Here is a 25,892-nt window from a genome sequence, read left to right on the forward strand (position 1 = left end):
CTTTTCCATGTATGACCACAAACACACACACATAGCCAGACATGAAGCAGCTCATTTATTTCATTGCTCTCTAGTTATTTTGCACGTTTACGCAGCACATTTAACAAGTAAGGGACATGGCCGTTTTCACCTGATCTGCCAGACCCATACCGTACGCTACAAATTCACTGCTGATTGGACAACTGATCACCAACTCTCAACCAATGAAGTCCCTGATACAATTACACTCAAGCTTTGAGCTGTGATGACTAAGGCCGAGTTTACACAAGCAGACCAATTCTGATATTTTTCGCACCCTCTTTTGACCAATCAGATCTTTTCCAGAGCTGATCTGATTGGTCAAAAGACCAATTAGTGGAAAAAGATCAGAATTGGGCTGCCTGTGTGATGCAGCCTAGAGAGTCATAAAGGCAATGCACATTTACCTAGGCTTTCTCCAGAATAATCATAATATAATATTTATAAAACAAAAACAAAATGAGAAACAATTACAATATTTTTTAACTAAGAAGTCATTAGGAGGTCCCCGGTGGAGAGAGGGAGAAATTCATCATACCAGCTGGCTCCACGAGAGGGTGCTCTCCTCTGTACTACCCATAGCACCATGTCCATCTCACCAAAGAACAGGTGCTAACCTTACTGCTCCAGCTACTCTGGGCATCTATCTCATAGTAGTTCCCAAGCCACAAGATCTACTTGAAATAACGGTCTTCTCACACTACAGTTTCCGATTGGATTATTTCTAAACAAAATATGAAATCTATAGAAAAATCTTCAAGGTAAAGTAAGAGATATCAAAAGTCGGGCTCCAGTCTGTCAGCCGGGAGGCTGTTACACCTGGTAGAAATTGCACTTAAGCAGATGGGCTGAGACCGTTTCCCCCTCAGCAGATGTCAGGGTTCATTTCTTGCGAGCGTGTTTGTATTTGTCCACGTAGGCCTTCACCAAGTTTGCCACTTTTCCAGAGTTCACCTCTCCACTCTTGCTGTGGCAGACCTGAAATATAAAATGCCCTCAGGAAATCAAAAAATATAAACAGACCGTTTTGATTTCCTAAAAGCTACATGTACTCCTAAAAGCTAAGTTCAAATACCAATGTCAAAATGTTACTGGAGGTTTATAACCACTCACTTTTTCAACTGCTTTGCGTACAATCTCCTTGTACTCGTCCTTGGTGATGTCCTTGTTTTGGTAGTAAGGTTTCATGGCTGCTTTCACTTCATTGACAGCTCTCTCATGGATCTGTTGTTTCCAAAGCAGATATCAAGTTAAGAAATCTAGTTCTAATCTAATAAAAGGATCATTAATTATCTGGGTCAGAATGCAAACACAAATCATTAACTAGCAAAGTAGCTCTCCACAGTATATACAAAACAGAAAGTATAGGAAGCCACTTGAGAATAATACCTGGTGCTGTGGTTGTTATTCGTGGCGGTGACATTACCTTTTCTTTCTTGGAGCTGTCTGGGGGGGCAGCCCTGCTGTGTTGGGTGGTGGAGGATGGCATGGCCATGCTGTGGGCCTGGACTGTGTTGGCGCCACCTACTTTGGTCATGGTGGGTATGAAGGGGGCTTTGCCATGGCCTGCCATGCTGCTCATCATCTGGGAAAGAGGCATGGAGGTATTCATGAGGACAAAGTATGAGAGAAGTGAAAATACTCAAACAGATTGCTTGGGTCCAGAAGATTATATTTTGACAAAGGATGCAAAAATACTCCTGTCTTTACCTGTGTTGTGCGGCTATCTGCCTGTATGGCCGTCATGCTGCCCTGCTGCATGGGAGGTGGTGGTGGTGGTGGTGGTGGGAGGCCCTGGGCAGCTGTCACAGGGACCTGCAGGAGAGGCACTGAGGAGTGGTGGTGCATGGGGACCTGAGGAGGCATCCCGAAGGGGGGTGGTTGCAGGCTGACAGGTGGGCCTCGCGGGCCCATTGGGTAATGCAGGACATTCATTTGGGGAGGCATGACGTTCAGGGCGGGTGGAGCTTCTCCACCCGCATTGGGCTGGGCATTGTTCTCACTCTGAGCTGGGTCTGAATAGACAAAAACAAATATCAAGAATAATATTAGATTACCTAATGTACATTCTGGGCTTTTATTAAGATTTACATTGGTGGCAGAAGTGGGATCCACATCAACTGCGCAACAGGCATCAGCAATACCATTTCGATATGCACAGTGAAACTGGTAACAGTAATGAGTGCATACACTCCATGGCACACAATCGAAGGGTTCTGACCTGCTGTTGACGTCTCCTCCTGCCTGCTCCAGCTGCCAGAGCCTGCACCTCCCCCTCGATCTCTCCTGGAGTAATAGTTCTGCACGTCTGCCGGGAGTGTCCTCCGCACAGCCCAGCTGGAAGCTGATGACCAGCCAGAGCGGTCCATCATCGATTCGCCCATCTCAGGCTCCTTCCTGCGGCCGCCACGGTTCTCGTTGAATCGGCTGTACGCGTCGCTCCCTGAATTGTTTGAGGTCCCTGAGAATGTGTTTCTGGGCTGCCAGCGGTTTTCTGCCTGCTCCCCCTGTTGGTTGGAGGTTCCGTAGGCGCCCCGGCCTCGTCCTGTGCCTCGTCCACGATCTCCACCCCAGCCTTTATCTTCCCAGCGAGGCCCACTTGTCACCCTGGCCTCTGTGTCAGCACGCGCCTTCTCAATAACCCAGTCAGGATTTTCCCTGCTGGGGGAAACATCTGCAAAGCCGCCGTTTTCAGAGCGGCCCGCATCTCTGGCTGGCCTCTCTGGGAAATTCCTTCGAGAGGGGTCGCTGCCCGGCCCAGCCCTCCATCCATCTCCAGTCCAGCGATCTCTCTTCCGTGGTGACTGTCCCCCTGAGTCCGGGCGCTCCGGGGATGACCCTCTTCGGTAGGACCTGTTTCTGGACCTGGAACTAGATCTGGAACGGCTCTTAGAGCGCTTCCTGTTTTTCCTCTCACGGCTACGGTCACGGCTACGGTCCGTCCTGGGGGCGTCCCTCTCAGCGTCCCGTTCCCTGCTGCGGCTGCCCGTGGCCTGGCGCTCCTTGTTGCGCTCCTGAGATCTGGAGCGCGACCTCCTCAACGTGTCCTGCTTCGACTCTCTCTTGGGGGACCAAGTGGTGGCAGCAGAGTGGAAGCGTGACTTGCGCTGCCTGCCATTCTTCCTTTCCTCTACCTTTTCCTCTCTGACCGAGCTCTCCCGCTCCTGCCTGCTACCATTCCTCTTGTCTTCCGGGGCCTGGCTTGTGGACTCGTGAGCTGTACTTTCAGTCTCTTTTGGTGGATCAGAGGCCAGGTTGGTGCTGCGCTCACTGCTGGGTGAATCACAGTCCATTGGTATTGCTTCTGTGTCATCCTCAGACAGACCGTCCTCTTTGCTGCCGGCTGCTGGTTTTTCATTTATGACATCCTTTGGATCATGCCTGTCCTCCTCGGACATTTTTGCTTCTGAGGCGCCTAGAACTCTCTGGGACACATTACCGTCTGGAGATTCACAACGATTTGAGCCAGTACAAGATTCAGGCTCTGCAGTGGGGCAGGGAGAGACCTCTGCTTTCTCCTCCTTCACTGAGGCTTCATCATCTGATTTCACTTCTGTTGGATCGTTAGTGGCTTCCACAGCATCAGCATCTTCCTCCCCAAGTTGTCCTGACTGCCCAGACTGGGGGCTCTCCAATGGTCTCTCTGGTGAGTTGGAAGAGGTGGGTGAGTTGCTTTTCTCTGGGTCTTCTATTTGGTCCGGGTGTTTCTCCCCTGCACCTTGGTCCCTGTCGGGGGAGAGCCCAGGAGTATTCAGCTCTACATCTGACGACGGTGACTTCCGGTCCTCTCCCTCACCATCCTCCTCTTCTTCTTCCTTCCCATGTTCCTCTTCCTCAGAAAGATAATCTTCATCTTCGCATGGCTGGTCCTCAGTGTCCTTCAGGGCATCACACGCAGAAGGTTCGGGACGGCCTTCCTCCTCGGTAGGGCTGGAGGTGCGCTGCACAGCCTGTGGGCTCACTGCAGTGTCTGAGAGCTGCTCCCTTTCCTCTACCTCTTTCCTCTGCTGCTCGAATTCCTCCTCCTCCTCCTCTTTGGCTTTCTCTTCCTCACTTCCCGATGGACTACTGAGGATGACTTTGGAGGCCTTTTTTCTCACTTGGGCCTTCCTCCTGGCGCTGGGCTTTCGCTGAGCTGCCCATTTGCCCATCTTCTTACCAGCTGCTGCGGTGCTTTTGCCCGCTTTTGTGGGTGGGTTTGTGGAAGTGTCGGAATCTGAAGAGTGGGACTGCGAAGATGCAGGGTCTTGTGTAGGAGCTTGTTCCTCAACCCTGCTGTGGCGGCCAGAGCGCCTAGTCGTCAAGGCCTCTGTCTGTTTGGAGGGGCCTTTGGAGCCAGATCCACGTGTGCCCTTCTTCTCCTCTCCTTTGGGGCAGGTGACTGCGCAAACTCTTCCCTGAAAGACTTATTATGAGACATAATCATGAATATTAGAAGTATTGTGAGAAATCTAAATGGTCCAATGTTGCATTAAAATTAGGCATAACCTATCGATTAAAGGTTTGGATTTGGTGCCTTCACAAAACTGAACTCCTAATGCCAGGGTACTGCACAACCCACACACATGATGGAAATTATTCAGAAAAAGTAGCTTACTGCCACAATGTAGCTTCATGTAGCCAAGCAGCTTACAGTTAGTCACCTTTCGTGACCTAATTCAAACTCAGTGATTCAAGTTAACATTTATACCGGCTTTTGGGAGGGGGGAAAACCTGAGAGGGTTCATTTGAACAGACTCAATAAATGGTTGATAAGACTCACCAAAATGCCCCGAGCCGAGAGGTGAAGCAGTAGTAGAGAACGGTGAGAGGGGTCTCAGAGGAAAGGGGCTGCTACTCCACTCAGAGGTATGGAACAACTGCCTGGGAGGGAAATATCAGATCAGAGCTCTACAAATTATGCTGACCAATATTCACTCATACTGTCAAAAATGCACTCAAAATCCCTTTCTATTGAAAAACTCTCACCCTACAACCTCTACCTACAATATATACACACACTCCATCTACATACATTACTTGTGTGCGGACCAACTCACCTCGAGTTGCCACTGGCAGGAACGGGTACAGCAACAGGCAGAAATGGGCAGTCCTGTGTTTTGCGGCTACACTGTTTACAGTCATCCTCAGACGGCTCCTCCTCGGGCGCCCAAAGGGGCTCTGCACTGCAGAGTAGACAAAGGACACAATATACAAACACAGAACAAGGACATCTTTCATTGGTTGTCTTTAAGTCAAAAACACAAACTTGAGACAGAAAGAGTCTACCTATTTCAACTTTGTTAGGACAATGATGATTAGAACAGGGTTTCCAACAAATTGTGAAGTACCATAAGAAGTAGTTACTGTGTCTCTGCTCGGTGAGCTGCAAATCAAAACGTTAACAAAGTGGCCTACTCACATGCACTGTGTCATAGTCCCCATTGCTGTGCCTGTCTGGGCCGCAGACCAAGAGCACAGAGGTCCTCTCACCTGGAAAAGAGAGAAACCCGTTCAAAAGGAGGCTTGGCTGTTGCAAACACCAGACAAGCGCCCAGTGGGAACACATAGGTCGATGAGGACAGGGGGCCACGTTGATACTACTTATTCTATGCCAGAGTATTATCGAAAACTCTTGGCTGAGCAAACTCAAACATGGGAAAGGCTAGATCTGCTGAACAAATTTCTAACCAACAATCTAAAATTAAATGTTATGTCAAAGGCGGTGAATACAAATGGTGTAGATTATACCGTGAAATGCTTGCTTACTAGGCCTTCCTAACAATGCAGAGTTTAAAACAAAGTAGTAACACAAGAGGAATACAAAATACACAAAGGCGATGTATACAGGGAGTACCAGTACCAGATCAATGTGCAGAGGTATGAGGTATTTGAGGTAGACATGAACATGGAGGCAGGGTAGTGACTAGGCATCAAGATAGATAACAATAAGAGTATAATAAAGGCCATAATAGCAGCAGCAAATTACGTGTGTGAGTAGGCATGTGTATGTACAGTGCATTCGGAAAGTATTCAGACCCCTGGACTTTCTCCACATTTTGTTACGTTACAGCCTTATTCTAAAATGGATTAAATTGTTGTTTTTTCTCTCAATCTACACACACACACACACACACACAAACACCCCATAATGACGACGCAAAAACGGTTTTAGACATTTCTGCAAATGTATTACAAATAAAACTGAAATATCATATTTACATAAGTATTCAGACCCTCTACTTTGGCAGCGATTACAGCCTTCAGACGTCTTGGGTACGAGGCTACAAGCTTGCCACACCTGTATTTGGGGAGTTTCTCCCATCCTTCTCTGCAGATCCTCTCAAGCTCTGTTAGGTTGGATGGGAAGTGTCACTGCACAGCTATTTTCAGGTCTCTCCAGAGAAGTTCTATGGGGTTTTTATTTTATTTTTTATTTTACCTTTATTTAACCAGGCAAGTCAGTTAAGAACAAATTCTTATTTTCAATGACGGCCTAGGAACAGTGGGTTAACTGCCTGTTCAGGGACAGATTTGTACCTTGTCAGCTCGGGGGTTTGAACTTGCAACCTTCCGGTTACTAGTCCAACGCTCTAACCACTAGGCTACCCTGCCGCCCCGGGTTGATGTCCAGGCACTGCCTGGGCCACTTAAGGACTTTGAGAGACTTGTCCCAAAGACACTTCTGCGTTGTCATGGCCGCGTGCTTAAGGTCATTGTCCTGTTGGAAGGTGAACCTTTGCCCCAGTCTGAGGTCCTGAGCAGGTTTTCATCATGGATCTCTGTACTTTGTACCGTTCATCTTTCCCTCGATCCTGACTAGTCTCCCAGTCCCTGCCGCTGAAATACATTCCCACAGCATGATGCTGTCACCATCATGCTTCACCGTAGGGATGGTGCCAGGTTTCCTCCAGATGTGACGCTTGGCATTCAGGCCAGAGTTAAATCTTGATTTCATCAATCTTGTTTCTCATGGTCGGAGTCCTTTAGGTGCCTTTTGGCAAACTCCAAGCAAGCTGTCACGTGCCTATTACTGAGGAGTGGCTTCCGTCTGGCCACTCTACCATAAAGGCCCGATTGGTGGAGTGCTGCAGAGATGGTTGTCCTTCTGGAAGGGTCTCCCACAGAGTTCCTCTGTGGAGATCGTGGATTCAGAGCTATCTAATAGAACTCAAAGGGTTTTCTTTAATGGAAGCATCTCTAATGTCAAACATGTAAAGTGTGGTGTACCGCAGGGCAGCTCTCTAAACCCTCTACTCTTTTCTATTTTTACAAATGACCTGCCACTGGCATTAAACAACGCATGCGTGTCCATGTATGCTGATGATTCAACCATATACGCATCCACAACCACAGCTAATGAAGTCACTGAAACCCTTAGAGTTGCAGTCTGTTTTGGAATGGGTGGCCAGTAATAAACTGGTCCTGAACATCTCTAAAACTAAGAGCATTGTATTTGGTACAAATCATTCCTTAAGTGCTAGACCTCAGCTGAATCTGGTAACGAATGGTGTGGTGGTTGAACAAGTTTAGGAGACTAAATTACTTGGCGTTACCTTAGATTGTAAACTGTCATGGTCAAAACATATCAATTCAATGGTTGCAAAGATGGGGAGAGGTCTAGTCGTAATAAAGAGAAGCTCTTTTTTTGACACCACACTCCAAAAAGCAAGTTCTGCAGGCTCTTGTTTTATCTAATCTTGATTATTGTCCAGTCGTGTGGTCCAGTGCTGCAAGGAAAGACCTAGTTAAGCTACAGCTGGCCCAGAACAGAGCGGCATGTTTTGCTCTTAATTGTAATCAGAGAGCTGATATAAATACTATGCATTCCAGTCTCGCTTGGCTAAGAGTTGAGGAGAGACCGACTGCATCACTTATTTTTATAAGAAGCATTAATGTGCTGAAAATCCCACATTGATTGCATAGTCAACTTACACACAGCTCTGACACACACACTTATCCCACCAGACCTGCCACCAGGGGTCTTTTCATAGTCCCCAAATCCAGAACAAATTCAAGAAAACATACAGTATTATTTAGAGCCCTTATTGCATGGAACTTCCTTACATCTCATATTGCTCAAATAAACAGCAAACCTGGTTAAAAAAAACAGAAAGCAACACCTCGTGGCACATCACCTCTCCCCTATGTGTATCCATTGATTTGTAGGCTACGTGTGCCTTTTAAAAAATGTATGTAGTTCTGTCCTTGAGCTGTTCTTGTCTAATGATGTTCTGTATTGTTTCATGTTTTGTGTGGACCCCAGGAAGAGTAGCTGCTGCTTTTGCAACAGCTAATGAGGATTCTTATAAAATACCAAATAAAGGTCTGCCAGAGTGACCATCGGGTTCTTGGTCACCTCCCTGACCAAGGCCCTTCTCCCCCGATTGCTCAGTTTGGCCAGCTCTAGGAAGAGTCTTCATGGTTCCAAACTTCTTCTATTTAACTTCACTAGGGTAGGTGGCAGCATTAAAGCATGCCCAAATTATACTGCCTGGTACTGAGGCCCATAAGCTAGGATATACATATAATTTGTAGATTTGGATAGAAAACACTCTAAAGTTTCCAAAACTGTTAAAATAATGTCTGTGAGTATAACAGAACTGATATGGCAGGCGAAAACCAGAGGAAAATCCATCCAGGAAGTACTATTATTTTGAAATGCTGGTTTTCCATTGAAAGCCTATCCACCATACAAAGACTTAGGACCCAGTTCACGATCTCTATGGCTTCCTCAACATGTGACCAGTCTTTAGGCATTGTTTCAGGCTTACTCTGAAAAATGAGGGAGATACACCGCTTTCAATGAGAGGACAGTGGAAATTTCCATCCATGAACCAAGCACGTGATCGGGAGCGTGCATTTCTTGTTTACCTTTTCCATTGACAAAGCTTTAGTCCGGTTGAAATATGATTGATTATTTATAACAAAAACAACCTGAGGATTGATTTTAAACATTGTTTGACATGTTTCTACTATCTTTTATAGTACTTTTTTGACTTTTCGTCTCGGTTTTGAGAGCGAACATTGTGCCTTTGGGTTTCGGAACTAAACGCACCAACAAAACAGAGGTATTTGGACAAAGTTTAACTATCGAAAACATCTGGTGGGAGTGCCACCAGATGAAGATCATCAAAGGTAAGTGATTCATTTTAATGCTATTTCTGACTTTTGTGACACTCTCCTTGGTTTGAAAATGGCTGTATGGGTTTCTGTGGCTAGGAGCTGACCTAACATAATCAAAGTGTGCTTTCGCTGTAAAGCCTTTTTGAAATCTGACACAGCGGTTGCATTAAGGAGAAGTTTATCTGTATTTTTATGTTTAACACTTGTATCTTTTATCAATGTTTATGATGAGTATTTCTGTTATTTGATGTGGCTCTCTGCACTTTCACCGGATGTTTGTTTGAGACAATGCATTTCTGAATATAAAACACCAATTTCAAATGAGGTTTTTGGACATAAAGACTAACTTTATCGAACAAAACACACATTTCTGTGTAACATGAAGTCCTGTGAGTGCCATCTGATGAAGATCATCAAAGGTTAGTGATTAATTTAATCGCTATTTCTGACTTTGTGAGCCCTCTCCTTGGCTGGAAAATGGCTGTATGGTTTTCTGTGACTAGGTGCTGACCTAACATAATCGTTTGGTGTGCTTTCGCCGTAAAGCCTATTTTAAATCGGACACTGTGGCTGGATTTACAAGAAGCTTATCTTTAAAATGGTGTAAAATACTTGTATGTTTGAGGAATTTTAATTATGGGATTTCTGTTGTTTTGAATTTGGCGTCCTGCAATTTCACTGGCTGTTGTCGAGGTTGGCCGTCCCACTTGTACCAGAGAGGTTAAGAATGATGGAGGCCACTGTGTTCTTGGGAACCTTCAATGCTGCAGAAATGTGTTGGTACCCTTCCTCAGATCTGTGCCTCGACACAATCCTGTCTCAGAGCTCTACGGGCAATTCCTTCGACCTCATGGCTTGGTTTTTTTCTCCGAAATCACCTGTGGGACCTTATCTAGACAGGTGTGTGCCTTTCCAAATCATGTCCAATCAATTGAATTTACTACATTTGGACTCTATTCAATGCAAAAATGTCTAAACCTGTTTTTGCAAAAATGTCTAAACCTGTTTTCGCTTTGTCATTATGGGGTATTGTGTGTAGATTAAGGAAAACAATTTATTTAAACAATTTTAGAATAAGGCTGGAATGTAACAAAATGTGGAAAATGTCAAGGGTTCTAACTAAATACTTTACGAATGCACAAATGTATTTGTGTTTGTATTGTGTCGGTATGCGTATGTAGTGTGAATCTAACACGAATCTAGCATGCTAAAAATAACGTTTGTTTCTTAGTTGCATCGCATGCATTACATATCTTCACAGTTGGACTCTAAACCCATAAAATCTTGCATGAACCGTACATATGATTTGTTATGAAATAGATGCCTCTACAAAGGGGTCTGAAATTACTAACCTTCTTCTTGCTCAACACAGAGGGGTCATCATCGCTGCCTGGGGAACACAATTTATCTTGTTACATCGGAATAAAATGCCAATAAAATGCCAACAAATCAAGGAAAGATGATTTATATGAGGAGAATAAGCACATACATTTCCGAATAAGGCCTTTGGCTTCTGATGTCCTCTCAGTCTTCGGTCTCCTCCATCTTCCTCCTTTTTTCCTTAAATATAAATGTGGTTTTTACATTTGTCATAAAAGGTGGCATGCATTGAAACGTGTGGCTTTCTCGTGAATTCCTTTAGCAAAATATCTTTACATTAACAGACTTACACTTGGCCAGTTTATTAGGTACACCACCCCGTTCACAAAATTGGTTTGCTGCTACAAACAGTGAGTCACGTGGCCATGGCTTGCTATATAAAGCAGGCAGACCGGTATCGAGGAATTCAGTTACTGTTCGATTGAACATTAGAATAGGCAAAACAAGTGACCAAAGCAACTTTGAGCATGGTATGATCGTCGGTGCCAGGAGCGCCGGTTCCAGTATCTCAGAAACGGATGGCCTTCTGGGCTTTTCATGCACGACAGTGTCTATGGCAGGGATCATCAACTAGATTCAACCGTGGGCTGATTTTCTTTCTTGGGCGGCTGGTCAGGGAACCGGAACAAAATTACAAATTTGTAGACTGCAAATTAACTGCAAGAATCCCAAACAGATATTTGATCTGGTATAGTGTTTACAGAGAATGGTGTGACAAACCAAAAACATCCAGTCAGTGGCAGGTCCTGTGGGCAAAAACAGCTTGTTGATGAGGGGTCGAAGGAGAATGGCAAGAATCATGCAAACATGCGGGCCACAAACAGGCGAATAACGGCACAGTACAACAGTGGTGTGAAGAACGGCATCTCAGAACCCACAATTCGTTGGGACTATTTTCCTGGCACACATAAGGTCCCTTGATAGCAATTGAGCAATGTTTCCATGCCCCGAAGAATTCAGGCTGCTCTGGAGGCAAAGGGGGGTCCGACCCAGTACTAGATGGATGTACGTAATAAACTGGCCACAGAGTATATTTTTAAATAATTGTCAACATATTAACACCATGTTAAGGTGGAGAAACAACTAGCAGGTGGGAACAGAAAGAGTTGGCTGCTACTATGCAAGAGATTGTTTGTGGGGAAATTACCGCTGCCCTCGACTTGCAATTAAAACCGGTAAATTAATCTCGTCATTGCTCACTTCTAAAGTGGATACCTACTCAACTAATCAAATGTTCTAGCTGTCTTGATATCCTAGCAATAAACCATATTGATATAGCAATGCTCCAAGAAATAATAACCATCTTGGTTAAGGTGAAGACCAAGAAGACAGAATCACTTTCCTTAAACGTATCCATAATGGAAAGAAAATTGCCTTTATTGATGTGTATGCTCCAAATTTGTTTGAGCCCAAGTTTTTTGATTCTCTGAACAGCCTATTGTTAGAATGAATTGAAATCCAACTAGTTATTGGGACAGACATGAATGCCATTTTGAACATGTGGGACAAATCTAATAAAGACCAACTACAATCCACATGTAACCTAGGCCCGCCAACATATACTCTCTGATTACAACCTCAATGATGCCTGGTGAGCACATACTCCTAAAGCAAAAGAGTAGACTTTCTCCTCAAACAGAGTACTCAATTTTCTCTTAACTAAACCTTTATTTTCTAAAATGAAGAAAATAGAAATTCGACATACTGTGCCTTCAGAAAATATTCAGACCACTTGACTTTTCCCACATTTTGTTACGTTACAGCCTTCAAAAATGTATTAAATCATTTTTTCCCCTTCATTAATCTACACACAATACCCCATAATGACAAAGTGAAAACAGTTTTTTTTAAACAGCCCATTTGCTATGAGACTCGAAATTGAGCTAAGGTGCATCCTGTTCCCATTGATCGTCCTTGATGTTTCTACAACTTGATTGGAGTCCACCTGTGGTAAATTAAATTGATTGGACATGATTTGGAAAGGCACACACCTGTCTGTAAAAGGTACATGACCGCCCGCTTAGAGTTTGCCAAAAGGCTTCTAAAGACTCTCAGACCATGAGAAACAAGATTCTCTGGTCTGATGAAACCAAGACAGAACTCTTTGGCCTGAATGCCAAGCGCCACATTTGGTGCCAGCATCATGGTGTGGGGGTGTTTTTCAGCGGCAAGGACTGGGAGACTAGTCAGGATCGAGGGAAAGCTGAACAGAGCAAAGTACTGAGAGATCATTGATGACAACCTGCTCCAGAGTTCTCAGGACCTCAGACTGGGGCAAATTTATTTTTAATAAATTAGTAAAAATGTCAACCTGTTGTTGCTTTGTCATTATGGGGTATTGTGTGTAGACTGAGGTTAAGTTAATGAATTTTAGAATAAGGCTATAACGTAACAAAATGTGGAGAGAGTCAGCTGGTCTGAAAACCTTCCGAAGGCACTGCATGAGCTTGTCTGATCATCACCTTTACTTCAAATGTCAGAATTCTATGGAATGCCATCAAAGTTTTATAAAAATGTATGCAACTGCATTTGCATCTGTGTTGAATAAATCACAAATGGGAAATGTTAACTGCATTAGATCGTTTTCAACAAACCCTTTTTTTCAGACCAGGTAGCTATTACTATTTCCAAAGTCAAGACACAACTTAATTTATTGACAAGACGAAGCAGAATTTGCCATCCATCGAGTTAGACTCAACCATGATGTCCATGGTAATCGTCCCAGTCATTTACTGGCCCAAAAGCTAAGCCGTAATGCTCAATTAGCTGATATAGCAACTATTGCATCTGAAACAGGGGAATTACTATCAGAATCCAAACTAAGCCAAGATTCTTCTAAAAATAACTGTACATCTCAATGTAACGGCAGGTTTACTATGTAGAGGGCCTATAGGCAAAGGCGAAAGACTAAAAGGCCAATAACGGCTCGGCCGTTCTCTATGATGTACTCCATCTCTACTTATGAAATCTCAAACATTTGGGAGTAGATAAGACCATTGCCAGAAATTTTAACAGAACGTTCAATCCAACCTCAGATTAACCAGCAGAATATATATTGTCAATGAATATTGCCACGGCTGAATTTCTGTAGTTGAATGCTTCCCATGTCTCGCCCTTCTGGCTATTGGGATAAAATTCAGTGTGGTTTCAAAATTAATATGGCAAGGTAAGCGATCCCGGTTAAAATTAACTTACAAAGAGAGAAATACGTGGGAGGATGAAGTGTACCAAACTTTAAAATGTATTTCCAGGCACTAGCATTTCACACCATCCTAAATTGGTTTAGACATGATTCCTCCAACCCCTGGCTGAGTATAGAGAGAAATATGGTATATCACATTGCCCTGGAAGAGACTCCTTTAAAAAAATAAATATGTACAAATTAGGTCATCTATGCCAATGACAGGATTTATAAATAAATTATCTGAGTCCCCAAAAATATTGAATCTCTATAATATATAAACAAGTTTTGGAAAGCTCATTCTGTGCTCGCCATTAAAAAAGCATGATCAAAGACCTGAGTGAATCTGAACAACCATTTAACTGGAATAGAATATGGAAAAACATGACCTTGGTGTCCTAACCATGAACTTATACATTTTAAGTTGCTATTTAACACCAATGAAAAGGTATGATGAAATTGGCCCAACTCCCAACTAGGGTTGTAATGACCGCAGTTAAATTCGATGTGACCGTGGGGTTCTGGTAATCTCCTCTTTTGTAGTACCCAAATCGCTAACGACCATTAGGTTGCTAATGGCCTGGTACTCAGGGCTGTATTGTCACTCTAACCACTGACATCAATGCAAATATCGAAAATCACATCAAACATCATTAAAACAGTATCATGCTTTTAAACCTCACCATTAGGCTACATTTTTTGGACCTCACTGATGATCAATTTGAAGAAAGAAGTTCTTCAAATTGAACATGGTCGTTGTTTCAATGTCAAACAAGTAAATGGAGAGTGCTTTCTAAGGTGATGATTAATTCAAAGCATTTAAGACGTTGCATGTAGAACACCCATATGAATATTAGAGCCTATGCATAGGCATATGCCTTTATGAGCCCATACCCGAAAAAAATACCCTGAATTAAAATAATTACTGTGCTGTTATACAATACATTACGCACAGCAGAAAAAAATATTTTATAAAAACCCAGATTTAAGATGTCTTGGTACATAATTGGTCTAGACTCCCAACCATTTTTTGGGGAGTTATCGCCTTGGAGTGTGGACTATATTATTATGCATACTGGATGGACTGGTTACCTTATGCTACACTCCAAACTATCCATGAGTCTGGGAGTGAACGTATTATTCCTAGGCGATGCTGTTGGTTCATTGATTGTGCAGGTGGCTTACAGAATTAGCCTACAATTATAGTGACTTTGTATTTGATTTTGAATAGCCTAGTAATAGGGTATGTTTAATATATTCATAATAAATAGGCTGACATTAACTTTAGCTACAGAATAGATCACCATTGTGTGTTTCCATCTCCTCCCCTCTCTCTCCTTCATTCCTTTCTCAAGCATGCAGAGATAGGGGCTGTCAACAGTTTAAATATGTTTCTTTGTTATCGATGTTCATGAACATATTTCACTTAGTTTCCCAAATTAAGCACTGGGTAGCTGCAGGAACATGGTTGGAGAGCCCTTGGCATACATAGTTTGTGCAGTATATCACCTGTCACGCAGTGAGGATGCATTCTCTTCAAAGAGTGGTTAATCCACAAAGTGAAATAAGTGTTCTTATAAACCCAGACATTTCTATATGTAATCCCGTGTGAAGGCAGGATTTTGATGGTTGCCACTAAAAAGAGGAGGATCCCAGCTGCTACTATATTTATTTCTCAGCTGCTCTGCTATAAAACAGGAATAGCTTACCGTGCATAATTTAAAATGTGGGAACGTGGCCTTCATTCGCTATTTGAGTGCATAAGGATGACATGTACATTTCCCCCTCCCCCTGTTCCTACCTATTTGATAATGGACCATTCTAAATCAAAACAAATGTGACATATTAGTAAAGACAAATTTAAACTGAAAATAGTCTGGTGGGTGAAAATATGATCACTTGATGAGATAACAGGGTGCGCGGCCTGAGGCAAAGAAGAGTGCAATCTTTTTATGCAACTTTTTCTAATAGAATAGCCTAGTCGCATCATGCAGTCCACATGTTTTGATTTCTAAGACATTATAAGGTTTGTATCAGTCACAACTAAATTCGCCAAATAACTACAGATAGAGATATGGGGGAACTGACACCCAACCTGTGTTGCTAGGCAGGATGGGAAGGTGGGGGGCAGATAGAAATATGGGGGAACTGACACCCAATCTGTGTTGCTAGGCAGGGTGGGAAGGTGGGGGGCAGATAGAGATATGGGGGAACTGACACCCAATCTGTGTTGCTAGGCAGGATGGGATGTATTTCTTAGTTTTTAATCCTTTAGAGTACAGGTACATGTGGTATAAACTAAGTGTGTAAATTAACATGTATATTGTACCTGTAACACCTAAAAAATGTGGTAAAAAATCTATATAATAATGCACCGCAAAGTGACTGCCATTAAGCTGCACACCGTTTGAATGCTCTCCAAGTTTAAAGACAACGTTTCGACCAAGGTTCTTTATCAGGTTAACTGTGCAGCAAGGCAACCCTTTCACAAACACAAGACCTCTACTCACTTCAACAAACAGCCACTGGCTTCCGGGTCTGTGCAGCCACACTTCTCTGGCTCTGATTGGCTGACTCTCTTCTTCACAGGAACCTGAGATTCACATCACAACTGAAGTCAAAGCACGTACATTCTTCTTGCATAGTGACCAAAGCTATAATGTAGCTTCTGATGTTTAATGACATGCCATTTACAAATTGTGAAACAGAAGGTAGAGCCAGCAGAGAAACCCCTGTTTACCGTCACACATCCCAGCACAGCATCACGTTTGTAGACAACATTGAAAGGCTGCCTGTCCACTGGGCAGGATGGAACTGCCTGCAACTTTAACACAGAAGAAGAAAAAAACATCAGTCCAACACATCTTAGCCATGTATAGTCTCCTGAGCCTCACCGGGAGTAAGACCATGGCTTATCACAACAGACAACTTGCCAGTTGCAGCACTATCGGTTTCCACAGAGGGTGATGTGTCTAGGGGGTAGGACAGATATATGGTGCTTACCTCTGCCCATCTGAGGAGGCAGCTGAGGCAGAATACATGGCAGCAGCTGTCGGGCATGGCCAGGACACAGCGGCCCAGCGCACCCAGGCAGATAGGACACCGCTCTGCCTCTTCCGGCTCCGGGTCTCCCTCTGGGGTCTGTCCGTCTGACAACCAGAGAGAGATGGCACAACAGCTTGTCATTCAAGAACAAACTTGAGGGTAGAGACTTTGAAATGAAATCATCACGCCAAAGCCCATTGAAAGATCTTATTCATGATGATTGGCTGACAGTTACTTACCATTTCCCGATTCACCCGTCATCTTTGGCACAGTGTTGCTTTGTCCCTAATGACCAGATGACCCCTGGAAAGAAAAATTTATGAGAGATTGTTGTTAACCTCTGCGCACCGAACCTTCAACAAAATACGGTTGTTTTGAAAGCCTAGAATCTTGCTAATCCAACTACGTTGTCAGATTTAAAAAAGGATTTATTGCAAAAGAATACGATGCGATTATCTGAGGATAGAGCCCCATAAAAAAAAAACTATTTCAACCAGCACAGGCGTAACAAAATCACAAACTGCAATAAAATAAATAGTTTACCTTTGACGATCTTCCTCTGTTTGCAATCCCAATGCTCATTGTTAAGTGAAAAAGTGAAATGGAACAGCACTTTATGTTCCCTGTAATCTATATACAGTGCCTTGCGAAAGTATTCGGCCCCCTTGAACTTTGCGACCTTTTGCCACATTTCAGGCTTCAAACATAAAGATATAAAACAGTATTTTTTTGTGAAGAATCAACAACAAGTGGGACACAATCATGAAGTGGAACGACATTTATTGGATATTTCAAACTTTTTGAACAAATCAAAAACTGAAAAATTGGGCGTGCAAAATTATTCAGCCCCTTTACTTTCAGTGCAGCAAACTCTCTCCAGAAGTTCAGTGAGGATCTCTGAATGATCCAATGTTGACCTAAATGACTAATGATGATAAATACAATCCACCTGTGTGTAATCAAGTCTCCGTATAAATGCACCTGCACTGTGATAGTCTCAGAGGTCCGTTAAAAGCGCAGAGAGCATCATGAAGAACAAGGAACACACCAGGCAGGTCCGAGATACTGTTGTGAAGAAGTTTAAAGCCGGATTTGGATACAAAAAGATTTCCCAAGCTTTAAACATGCCAAGGAGCACTGTGCAAGCGATAATATTAGTATCAGACCACTGAAAATCTACCAAGACCTGGCCATCCCTCTAAACTTTCAGCTCATACAAGGAGAAGACTGATCAGAGATGCAGCCAAGAGGCCCATGTTCACTCTGGATGAACTGCAGAGATCTAGAGCTGAGGTGGGAGACTCTGTCCATAGGACAACAATCAGTTGTATATTGCACAAATCTGGCCTTTATGGAAGAGTGGCAAGAAGAAAGACATTTCTTAAAGATATCCATAAAAAGTGTTGTTTGAAGTTTGCCACAAGCCACCTGAGAGACACACCAAACATGTGGAAGAAAGTGCTCTGGTCAGATGAAACCAAAATTGAACTTTTTGGCAACAATGCAAAACGTTATGTTTGGCGTAAAAGCAACACAGCCCATCACCCTGAACACACCATCCCCACTGTCAAACGATGTGCAAAACTGATAGAGACATACCCCAAGCGACTTACAGCTGTAATCGCAGCAAAAGGTGGCGCTACAAAGTATTAACTTAAGGGGGCTGAATAATTTTGCACGCCCAATTTTGCAGTTTTTGATTTGTTAAAAAAGTTTGAAATATCCAATAAATGTCGTTCCAGTTCATGATTGTGTCCCACTTGTTGTTGATTCTTCACAAAAAAATACAGTTTTATATCTTTATGTTTGAAGCCTGAAATGTGGCAAAAGGTCGCAAAGTTCAAGGGGGCCGAATACTTTCGCAAGGCACTGTATATGTTTATTATACCTGTTGATACAGGGCTCATATGTGAAACTATTCTAACTGAACATTTTCTTTCACAGTGACACTGACTCTGAATGGAAGACCCCAGTGCCAAGGTGTCCATCCCCCACTGAAGCTGGTTCATCCAGCCGGACACCTGTTGTCTCCGGCTCCACACCTCCCGGGCCATCTAGAGGTGTGAAGGCACTGACAAAGAAGCGGAGGAGGGGAAGTGTGCCACCTGCTAACGAAGGGACAGAAGGGCGTTGGCACACTGTCCTAGAAGATGATGTGGAGCCACCTCAACCAACATTTAGGCCAAAAAGGAAGCCAGGACTTCAGGTGAACATGACATCAACTTACAGCCCCCTTCAGCTTTTTCAGCTGTTTTTCACCCAATCCGTTGTCGATTCGCTCGTGTCTAACACGAATAAGTATGGGGAGAAGAAGCAAGCAGGCAAAAAGGTAGCATGGAAGCCCATATCCATGTCAGACCTTTTCTGCTAACTTTCACTGGTCGTCTACATGGGGCAGGTGAAGCAGAAAAGCCAGAGGGACTACTGGAAAACATCATCTCTCTACCAACTACCTTTCCCCATGACCGTTATGTCTTGCAAAAGGTTTCTGGTTATCGCACAGGCGCTTCATATCAGTGACCCAAAGGTTGATGAAGCAAATGACAAGAGAGGCACAGCAACATTTGATAGACTGTGCAAAATAAAACCTCTCTACTACAGCATTGTTGAGGCCTGCAAAACCTACTTTCAGCCAGCCCAGAATGTGTCAATAGATGAGAGGATGGTAGCCTCAAAGGCCAGAATTGGCCTCAAAAGGTACATGAGAAACAAACCAACCAAGTGGTGTTACAAGCAGTTTGTGTTGACTGATTCTGTGTGTGCCTACACATGCAATTTTTTTGTCTATGAGGGGAAGAACAGTTTTGCTACCGGTAAGGGACTTAGCTATGACTCTGTAATGCATGGAGTTATTGGATTTTCAACTGCTAGGGAAGGGCTACAAACTGTTTGTGGATAGCTTCTACACAAGCCCTACCCTGTTTGCAGACCTTAGGAAGCGGGAAGTGTGGGCTTGTGGCACCATTCGTACCAACAGGGTGGGCTTTCCGAAAACGAAGGTGAACGACATGCCTAAGCGGGCTGAGCGGGGGACCATCCATGAAGATGGCCTGCTTTTTGTAAAGTGGATGGATACCAGAGAGGTGGTGATGTGCACAACAATCTACAAGTCCTTCAGTGGGGATCATGTCGTCAGATGTGTGAAGGACGGTGCCGGGGCATGGACCACCAAAAATTTCCCCATTCCATCTGCAATAAAGGACTACAACAAGAGCATGGGAGGTGTGGACCTGTCAGATGCGCTGATAGGCTATTACAATGTTCTCCATAAGACGATGAAATGGTACAAGACGTTCTTCTATCATTTCATCGACATTGCTGTGGTGAATGCATTCATCCTAAACAAAGAAATGGCTAAGAGCTGTGGAAAGCCCTTCCTCTCACCTCAGAGAGCTGCTCATCAAGGAGCTTGCTGGCTACAGCACAACTGCACCACGTTCTACCTACTCTACCTCTGTCCCTTCTGCCCCTGCCACAAGTGTTTATCTGCCCAAATTTATTTCTGCAGGTATGGATGTGCCTAAGGGCCAAAAGGGCACAGCATGGAGGCGTCACTGTGTTGTTTGCAAGATGAAGTCCCCCATCACCTGCACCACATGCTTGGCGACCCTCTGCTTTACAAATGGCACCTGGCATCAGCAGCACAATATTGTGTAGATCTTTGGCAAAGTGGGTGGGGTTATATCCTTCCTGTTTGGCCCTGTCCGAGGGTCTCATCGGATGAGGCCAGTGTCTCCTGACCCCCCCTGTCTCAGCCTCCAGTATTTATGCAGCAGTAGTTTGTGTCGGGGGGCTAGGGTCAGTTTGTTAAATCTGGAGTACTTCTGTCTTATCCGGTGTCCTGTGTGAATTTAAGTATGCTCTCTCTAATTCTCTTTTTCTCTCTCTCGGAGGACCTGAGCCCTATGACCATGCGTCAGGACTACCTGGCATGATGACTCCTTGCTGTCCCCAGTCCATCTGGCCCTGCTGCTGTTCCAGTTTCAACTGATCTGCCTGCGACTATGGAACCCTAAACTGTTCATATTTACTCGAGGTTCTGTCCTGTTGCACCCTCTACAACCACTGTGATTATTAGTGTCTGACCCTGCCGGTCATCTATGAACGTTTGAAAATCTTGGCCATGTTCTGTTATAATCTCCACCCGGCACAGCCAGAAGAGGACTGGCCACCCCTCCTAGCCTGGTTCCGCTCTAGGTTTCTTCCTAGGTTTTGGCCTTTCTAGGGAGTTTTTCCTAGCCACTGTGCTTCTACACCTGCATTGCTTGCTGTTTGGGGTTTTAGGCTGGGTTTCTGTACAGAACTTTGAGATATTAGCTGATACCATTTTGGTATTTTGTATATAGTTATTTGTTTCAAAATGTATACCTTCACCAATTTGGCCACTTGGGCTACTTGTCTGGGACACCTGGGTGACTTCATGATAAATGTGATGTAGCACACTTGTTTTGGAAGTTATCATTCTGAAACTTTGCACAAGTACTGTTGCCCTCTTATGTTTTTCACTGAAATTGTCCCCATCATCCTATCTGAATGTTTGTTTTGTCTTGTTCATTTTAAAGATGATGCTAACAATAAAAATGAAAAAACGTATGAACCAGATCTATTGTGTTATATTCTACTACATTCAATTCACATTTACACAAACTTCTGAGTGTTTTCTTTCAAATGAAATCAAGAATATGCATATCCTTGGTTCTGAGCCTGAGCTACAGGCAGTTAGATTTGGGTATGTCTTCAGGCAGAAATTGACAAAAGTAGGGGGTAGCTCTATTAACAACCCAGTCACAGTGCCATCACTTAATTACATTAAACCAGAGATCTGTGTGTGTAACCAATTTGTCAAGCAAGTTTTCCATTGACTTTAATGCATTATTTACACAATGGCCAACTTAAGAGTCTATCGACACACCTGTTTGTCAGTTTAAGTAACAATTTATTACATTTTTTTCATCTGTCATTTTAAACTAGAGATATCAAATCAAATCAAATGTATTTATATAGCCCTTCGTACATCAGCTGATATCTCAAAGTGCTGTACAGAAACCCAGCCTAAAACCCCAAACAGCAAGCAATGCAGGTGTAGATATCAGTTTTTTTGCATAGCTTGCGTCGCAATCCACCGCATCCGCCTGTCGGCCTTCCACATCTGCGGTGGAAGGTGGCCGAGCTATAGCGGTGTTTGTCAGACTATGAGACATCCCAAAAATCTGTCTTCTCACAAAAATGTCTGTAGCGTCCGAACGGCCGACAAACTATTATGACTGCTCCACGACCCCCACAAGTGTCACAGGACTCGTCTGAAGGTAACCAATACAAACCAATGGAAGTATAGAGGTACTTTTGTGCCAACAAATATAAGGGGTAATTATGCATCCAAAAAAAACAAAAATATTTCATGAGCCTTCTTATATCTCCTAGATATAGGACAGACACTTCAAAATCTTATTTCTTATGATTTATTTTTGGACTGTCTTTTATGAATGTGTTACTCAATGCGTTTCTATGGGTTATAGTATTAAAGGCCAAATTCAATATTTTATCAAATAATTGACAAGTTACCCAACTTCTTCAGATTCTCATCAGATCGTCCAAAAAACCCGCCAAGGTACCTAGCTAAGTCTAGCCAACCCTATTTAGATGTATGCAATACTTTTTAGCTAAAATACAGCAACGTTACGCTAGCAAAATTATTTTTTGGTTTAATATAGAATGATGGTGATGTTTTTGAGATCAAGTGATGAAATTAAACTGTCTTCAATTTTAACTTAACTTTCCTGCATTTTGGAGTAGAATGTCCTTTTATCACTAAGCGTTTTATTAGGTCCCACTGCTTTAGTAAGGACTAATCACTTGTAAGTAATTGTAAAATACAGTTCTGGAGGTTGTATTTTTTTCTGATATATTCTCAAATGTATCTACCCCCTTGTCTGAACATCTGATGATACCTGGTCAGCCCATAATTGAAATGCATCATCGATCATCCTTGGCTTAAAGTCGCCATCCATTACAATTTCTCGCAGGTAGATAAGGTCTGTTTGGAAGGCTTTTTATTTTGGTGATCTTTGTCCAGACCTTTATGGTGTTATTTATACAGGTATTTTATATATTCCTAGTGTGTGCATTGATTATCTTCCTAAACATAGTCGCACCTACTGGTTTTTCCATTTGGTGGATTCCATTTAGCTGTTGATGCCGGGTTTATCCAAACAATTATTTTAGTTGGGCGGCTATATAATAACGCATTAGGTTTGGTGATGCTAGTCCCGCTGCTTATTTACATTGTTTCAAAATCAATAGGTATTTCAGTTCATTTTGATCCCATTTAAGTTTAAACTTAGTTTTGATGTCTTGGGATATTGGTTGACCTACAGTAATTGGTTCTGATTTCCCTGTATTTAGTCTGTATCCAGATAGGACACTATGGTTTTATTGCATCTAGTTAGCATAAGCTATTTATGTTTTTTCTTGAGAGCGTGCTCCATTACATTATGAATATTTTTACTTAACTAGGCAAGACCGTTATGAACAAATCCTTATTTATAATGATGGCCTAACCCGGACGACGCTGGGCCAATTGTGTGCCACCCTATGGGACTCTAAATCACGGCCGGATGTGATACAGCCTGGATTTGAACCAGGGACTGTAGTGATGCCACTTGCACTGAGATGCAGTGCCTTAGACCGCTGCTCCACTCAAATTAAATGTTAGTCTAACATTAATTTCTCAGAAGTCTGCTGGACAAACCCCATTTGGTCAGAGTTTATGATATCTGGGATTATATTACTGAATCTATTTGCAATAATTTATGTAAGCAATTTTTGGTCGCCGTTCAGCAACAATATTGGTCGATACGATGCACATTCTGCTGGATCTTTACCTTCTTTATGAATAACAGTAATAATAGCGGAGTTACAGGTTGGTACGTACTCTATTTTTGAAGAAGAAGCATATGACATTATCATGCCTCGAAGCACTGCTTTGGCCCCAACCATGCCATTATGGTAGACCTCTCCATCATCATTAATCTCCAGATATTGTTTCAGTGTTGCCCTGATTCTATTCTTAAATTCTATGTCATGAAAAGTGAATTATTTAAACTACAGACTGTCAAGCCTTTCTTTGGTCATATATTTAGTTTCATACTTAGCATGATCCGATATTTCAATTGGTCTAATGAGGAGGTTATTGACTTTGGCTAGGCCTGTTTTTAAACATGAAGAAATAGTCTAATCTCGAGTATATTTGTTACGTGCTTTAAAATAGGTGTAGAGTTCTACAAACATCTATCAGACCCACCGCCAAGTCTGCCCTTCTTAGTGTCACTGCAGCCTTCTCTGCCTTGTGTTTATGTTGACAATCTAACAAGGGATTCATGAGAAGGTTGAGGTATCCTCCCATTACGATTGTCCCTTTTGGCGCCATGATAAGTAGGTTAAGCATTTTGGATATAAATGTGGGTCCTTGTTCGTTTGGGTTATATACATTTAATGTTATTTCCGTGCCCTCAAACTTTCCATTTACTAGTATGTATCTTCAGTCTGTCTACAATGGTTCTTTGTGTAAAAAGGGATATTATTTTTGGTCATTAATGCTACCCCTCTTCTTGCTGAACGGTAGGAAGAGGAAAACACTTGTTCTGATGCCAGATGTTCTAATTTTCTATGTTCTTCTTTAGATGTGTTTCTTGGAGAAAGATGATATCACCTCTATCCCTCTTCAATTTTACCAATATTTTTTGTCATTTTTTAATGGGGCTATTAAGGCCATTTACATTAAACAAAGTAATTTTTATTTCAACAGCCATTTAAGTGTATAAATATTTAGAAATCTTCATAACGGGTGTCATTCTCTTTGTTTCTTGTAGCACCCATAATAGACTGGTCCCCTCATGCTATATTTATTGTTCCATTGCCTGTTTAATTTTTTTTTTTTTTTAATTACACTGTCTTTATGAATCGTTTTGTTCATACTGGACTTCAAGACATACCCAGGCCCAAATCAAAGGCTATTCAAAATTATAAATTAAAATGGCCTCCAATTGTGCTACCACTTCCTTGGGTAGCATGGGTCATAGGACTCATAAATTGGGACCCTTCCCGTGAAAAGAGTTCACTTACAGCACAAAAATATATTCTATAGATCCTTTAATTTGATAAATAGCAAATGCATAAGGTAAATGCACATATACATAATTATAACAAAAAAGGAGAATATTATAGCGGTAACCAATTGGGTAGACGAGCTGTAAATAGTAATAACACAATAAGACTGGGAGGACATATCTAGAAACATGTCCAAGACAACCAACTCTCTACTCCAGGGAATACTCATGAAAAATATTGACTGAATTTTCCAAAACTCCAATAACACAATGAAATTACAACCATGACATCACACCAAGTTGCTGGCGTAACTTTGGAAGAATAGGGCTAACCAGACGAGAGGTCGACCGATTATGATTTTTCAACGCCGATACCGATTATTGGAGGACCAACAAAAGCCGATACCAATTAAAATCGGCCAATTTTTATTTATTTATTTAGTAATACTGACAATTACAACAATACTGAATGAACACTTAATATAATACATCAATAAAATCAATTTAGCCTCAAATAAATAATGAAACAAGTCCAATTTGGTTTAAATAATGCGAAAACAAAGTGTTGGAGAAGTAAAAGTGCAATATGTGCCATGAAAGAAAGCTAACGTTTCAGTTCCTTGCTCAGAACATGATAACATATGAAAGCTGGTGGTTCCTTTTAACATGAGTCTACAATATTCCCAGGTAAGAAATTTTAAGTTGTAGTTATTATAGGAATTATAGGACTATTTATCTGTATACCATTTGTATTTCATTAACCTTTGACTATTGGATGTTCTTACAGGCACTTTAGTATTGCCAGTGTAACAGTATAGCTTCCGTCCCTCTCCTCGTTCCTCCCTGGGCTCGAACCAGAAACACATCGACAACAGCCAGCCTCGATGCAGCGTTACCCATGCAGAGCAAGGGGAACAACTACTTCAAGTCTCAGAGCGAGTGACGTTTGACACGCTATTAGCGCACACCCCGCTAACTAGCTAGCTATTTCACATCGGTTACACAAGCCTAATCTCGGGAGTTGATAGGCTTGAAGTCATAAACAGCGCAATGCTTGA

At 42.6% G+C, this 25,892-nt stretch overlaps 1 protein-coding gene across 1 annotated transcript in view; it reads right to left on the reverse strand.

Annotated features, from left to right (window-relative positions):
* Positions 1 to 41: 41 nt before the first annotated feature.
* LOC109896574 (protein SCAF11) overlaps positions 42 to 25,892 on the reverse strand; it is a 30,547-nt gene continuing 4,696 nt past the window's right edge. Inside the window, exons 2-15 of the mRNA XM_020490832.2 lie at positions 16,969 to 17,032; positions 16,688 to 16,833; positions 16,425 to 16,508; positions 16,195 to 16,277; positions 10,613 to 10,683; positions 10,476 to 10,513; positions 5,420 to 5,490; positions 5,058 to 5,183; positions 4,781 to 4,881; positions 2,240 to 4,423; positions 1,729 to 2,033; positions 1,445 to 1,603; positions 1,132 to 1,242; positions 42 to 996 (exon numbers count right to left, since the gene is read on the reverse strand). Of these exons, the coding sequence (XP_020346421.1) occupies positions 901 to 996; positions 1,132 to 1,242; positions 1,445 to 1,603; positions 1,729 to 2,033; positions 2,240 to 4,423; positions 4,781 to 4,881; positions 5,058 to 5,183; positions 5,420 to 5,490; positions 10,476 to 10,513; positions 10,613 to 10,683; positions 16,195 to 16,277; positions 16,425 to 16,508; positions 16,688 to 16,833; positions 16,969 to 16,990 (3,597 nt within the window). The 5' untranslated portion in view covers positions 16,991 to 17,032 and the 3' untranslated portion in view covers positions 42 to 900. The remainder of the gene's footprint in view (positions 997 to 1,131; positions 1,243 to 1,444; positions 1,604 to 1,728; positions 2,034 to 2,239; positions 4,424 to 4,780; positions 4,882 to 5,057; positions 5,184 to 5,419; positions 5,491 to 10,475; positions 10,514 to 10,612; positions 10,684 to 16,194; positions 16,278 to 16,424; positions 16,509 to 16,687; positions 16,834 to 16,968; positions 17,033 to 25,892) is intronic.

This window comes from Oncorhynchus kisutch, linkage group LG9, assembly GCF_002021735.2.
Source record: "Oncorhynchus kisutch isolate 150728-3 linkage group LG9, Okis_V2, whole genome shotgun sequence".
Lineage (NCBI taxonomy): Eukaryota > Metazoa > Chordata > Actinopteri > Salmoniformes > Salmonidae > Oncorhynchus > Oncorhynchus kisutch.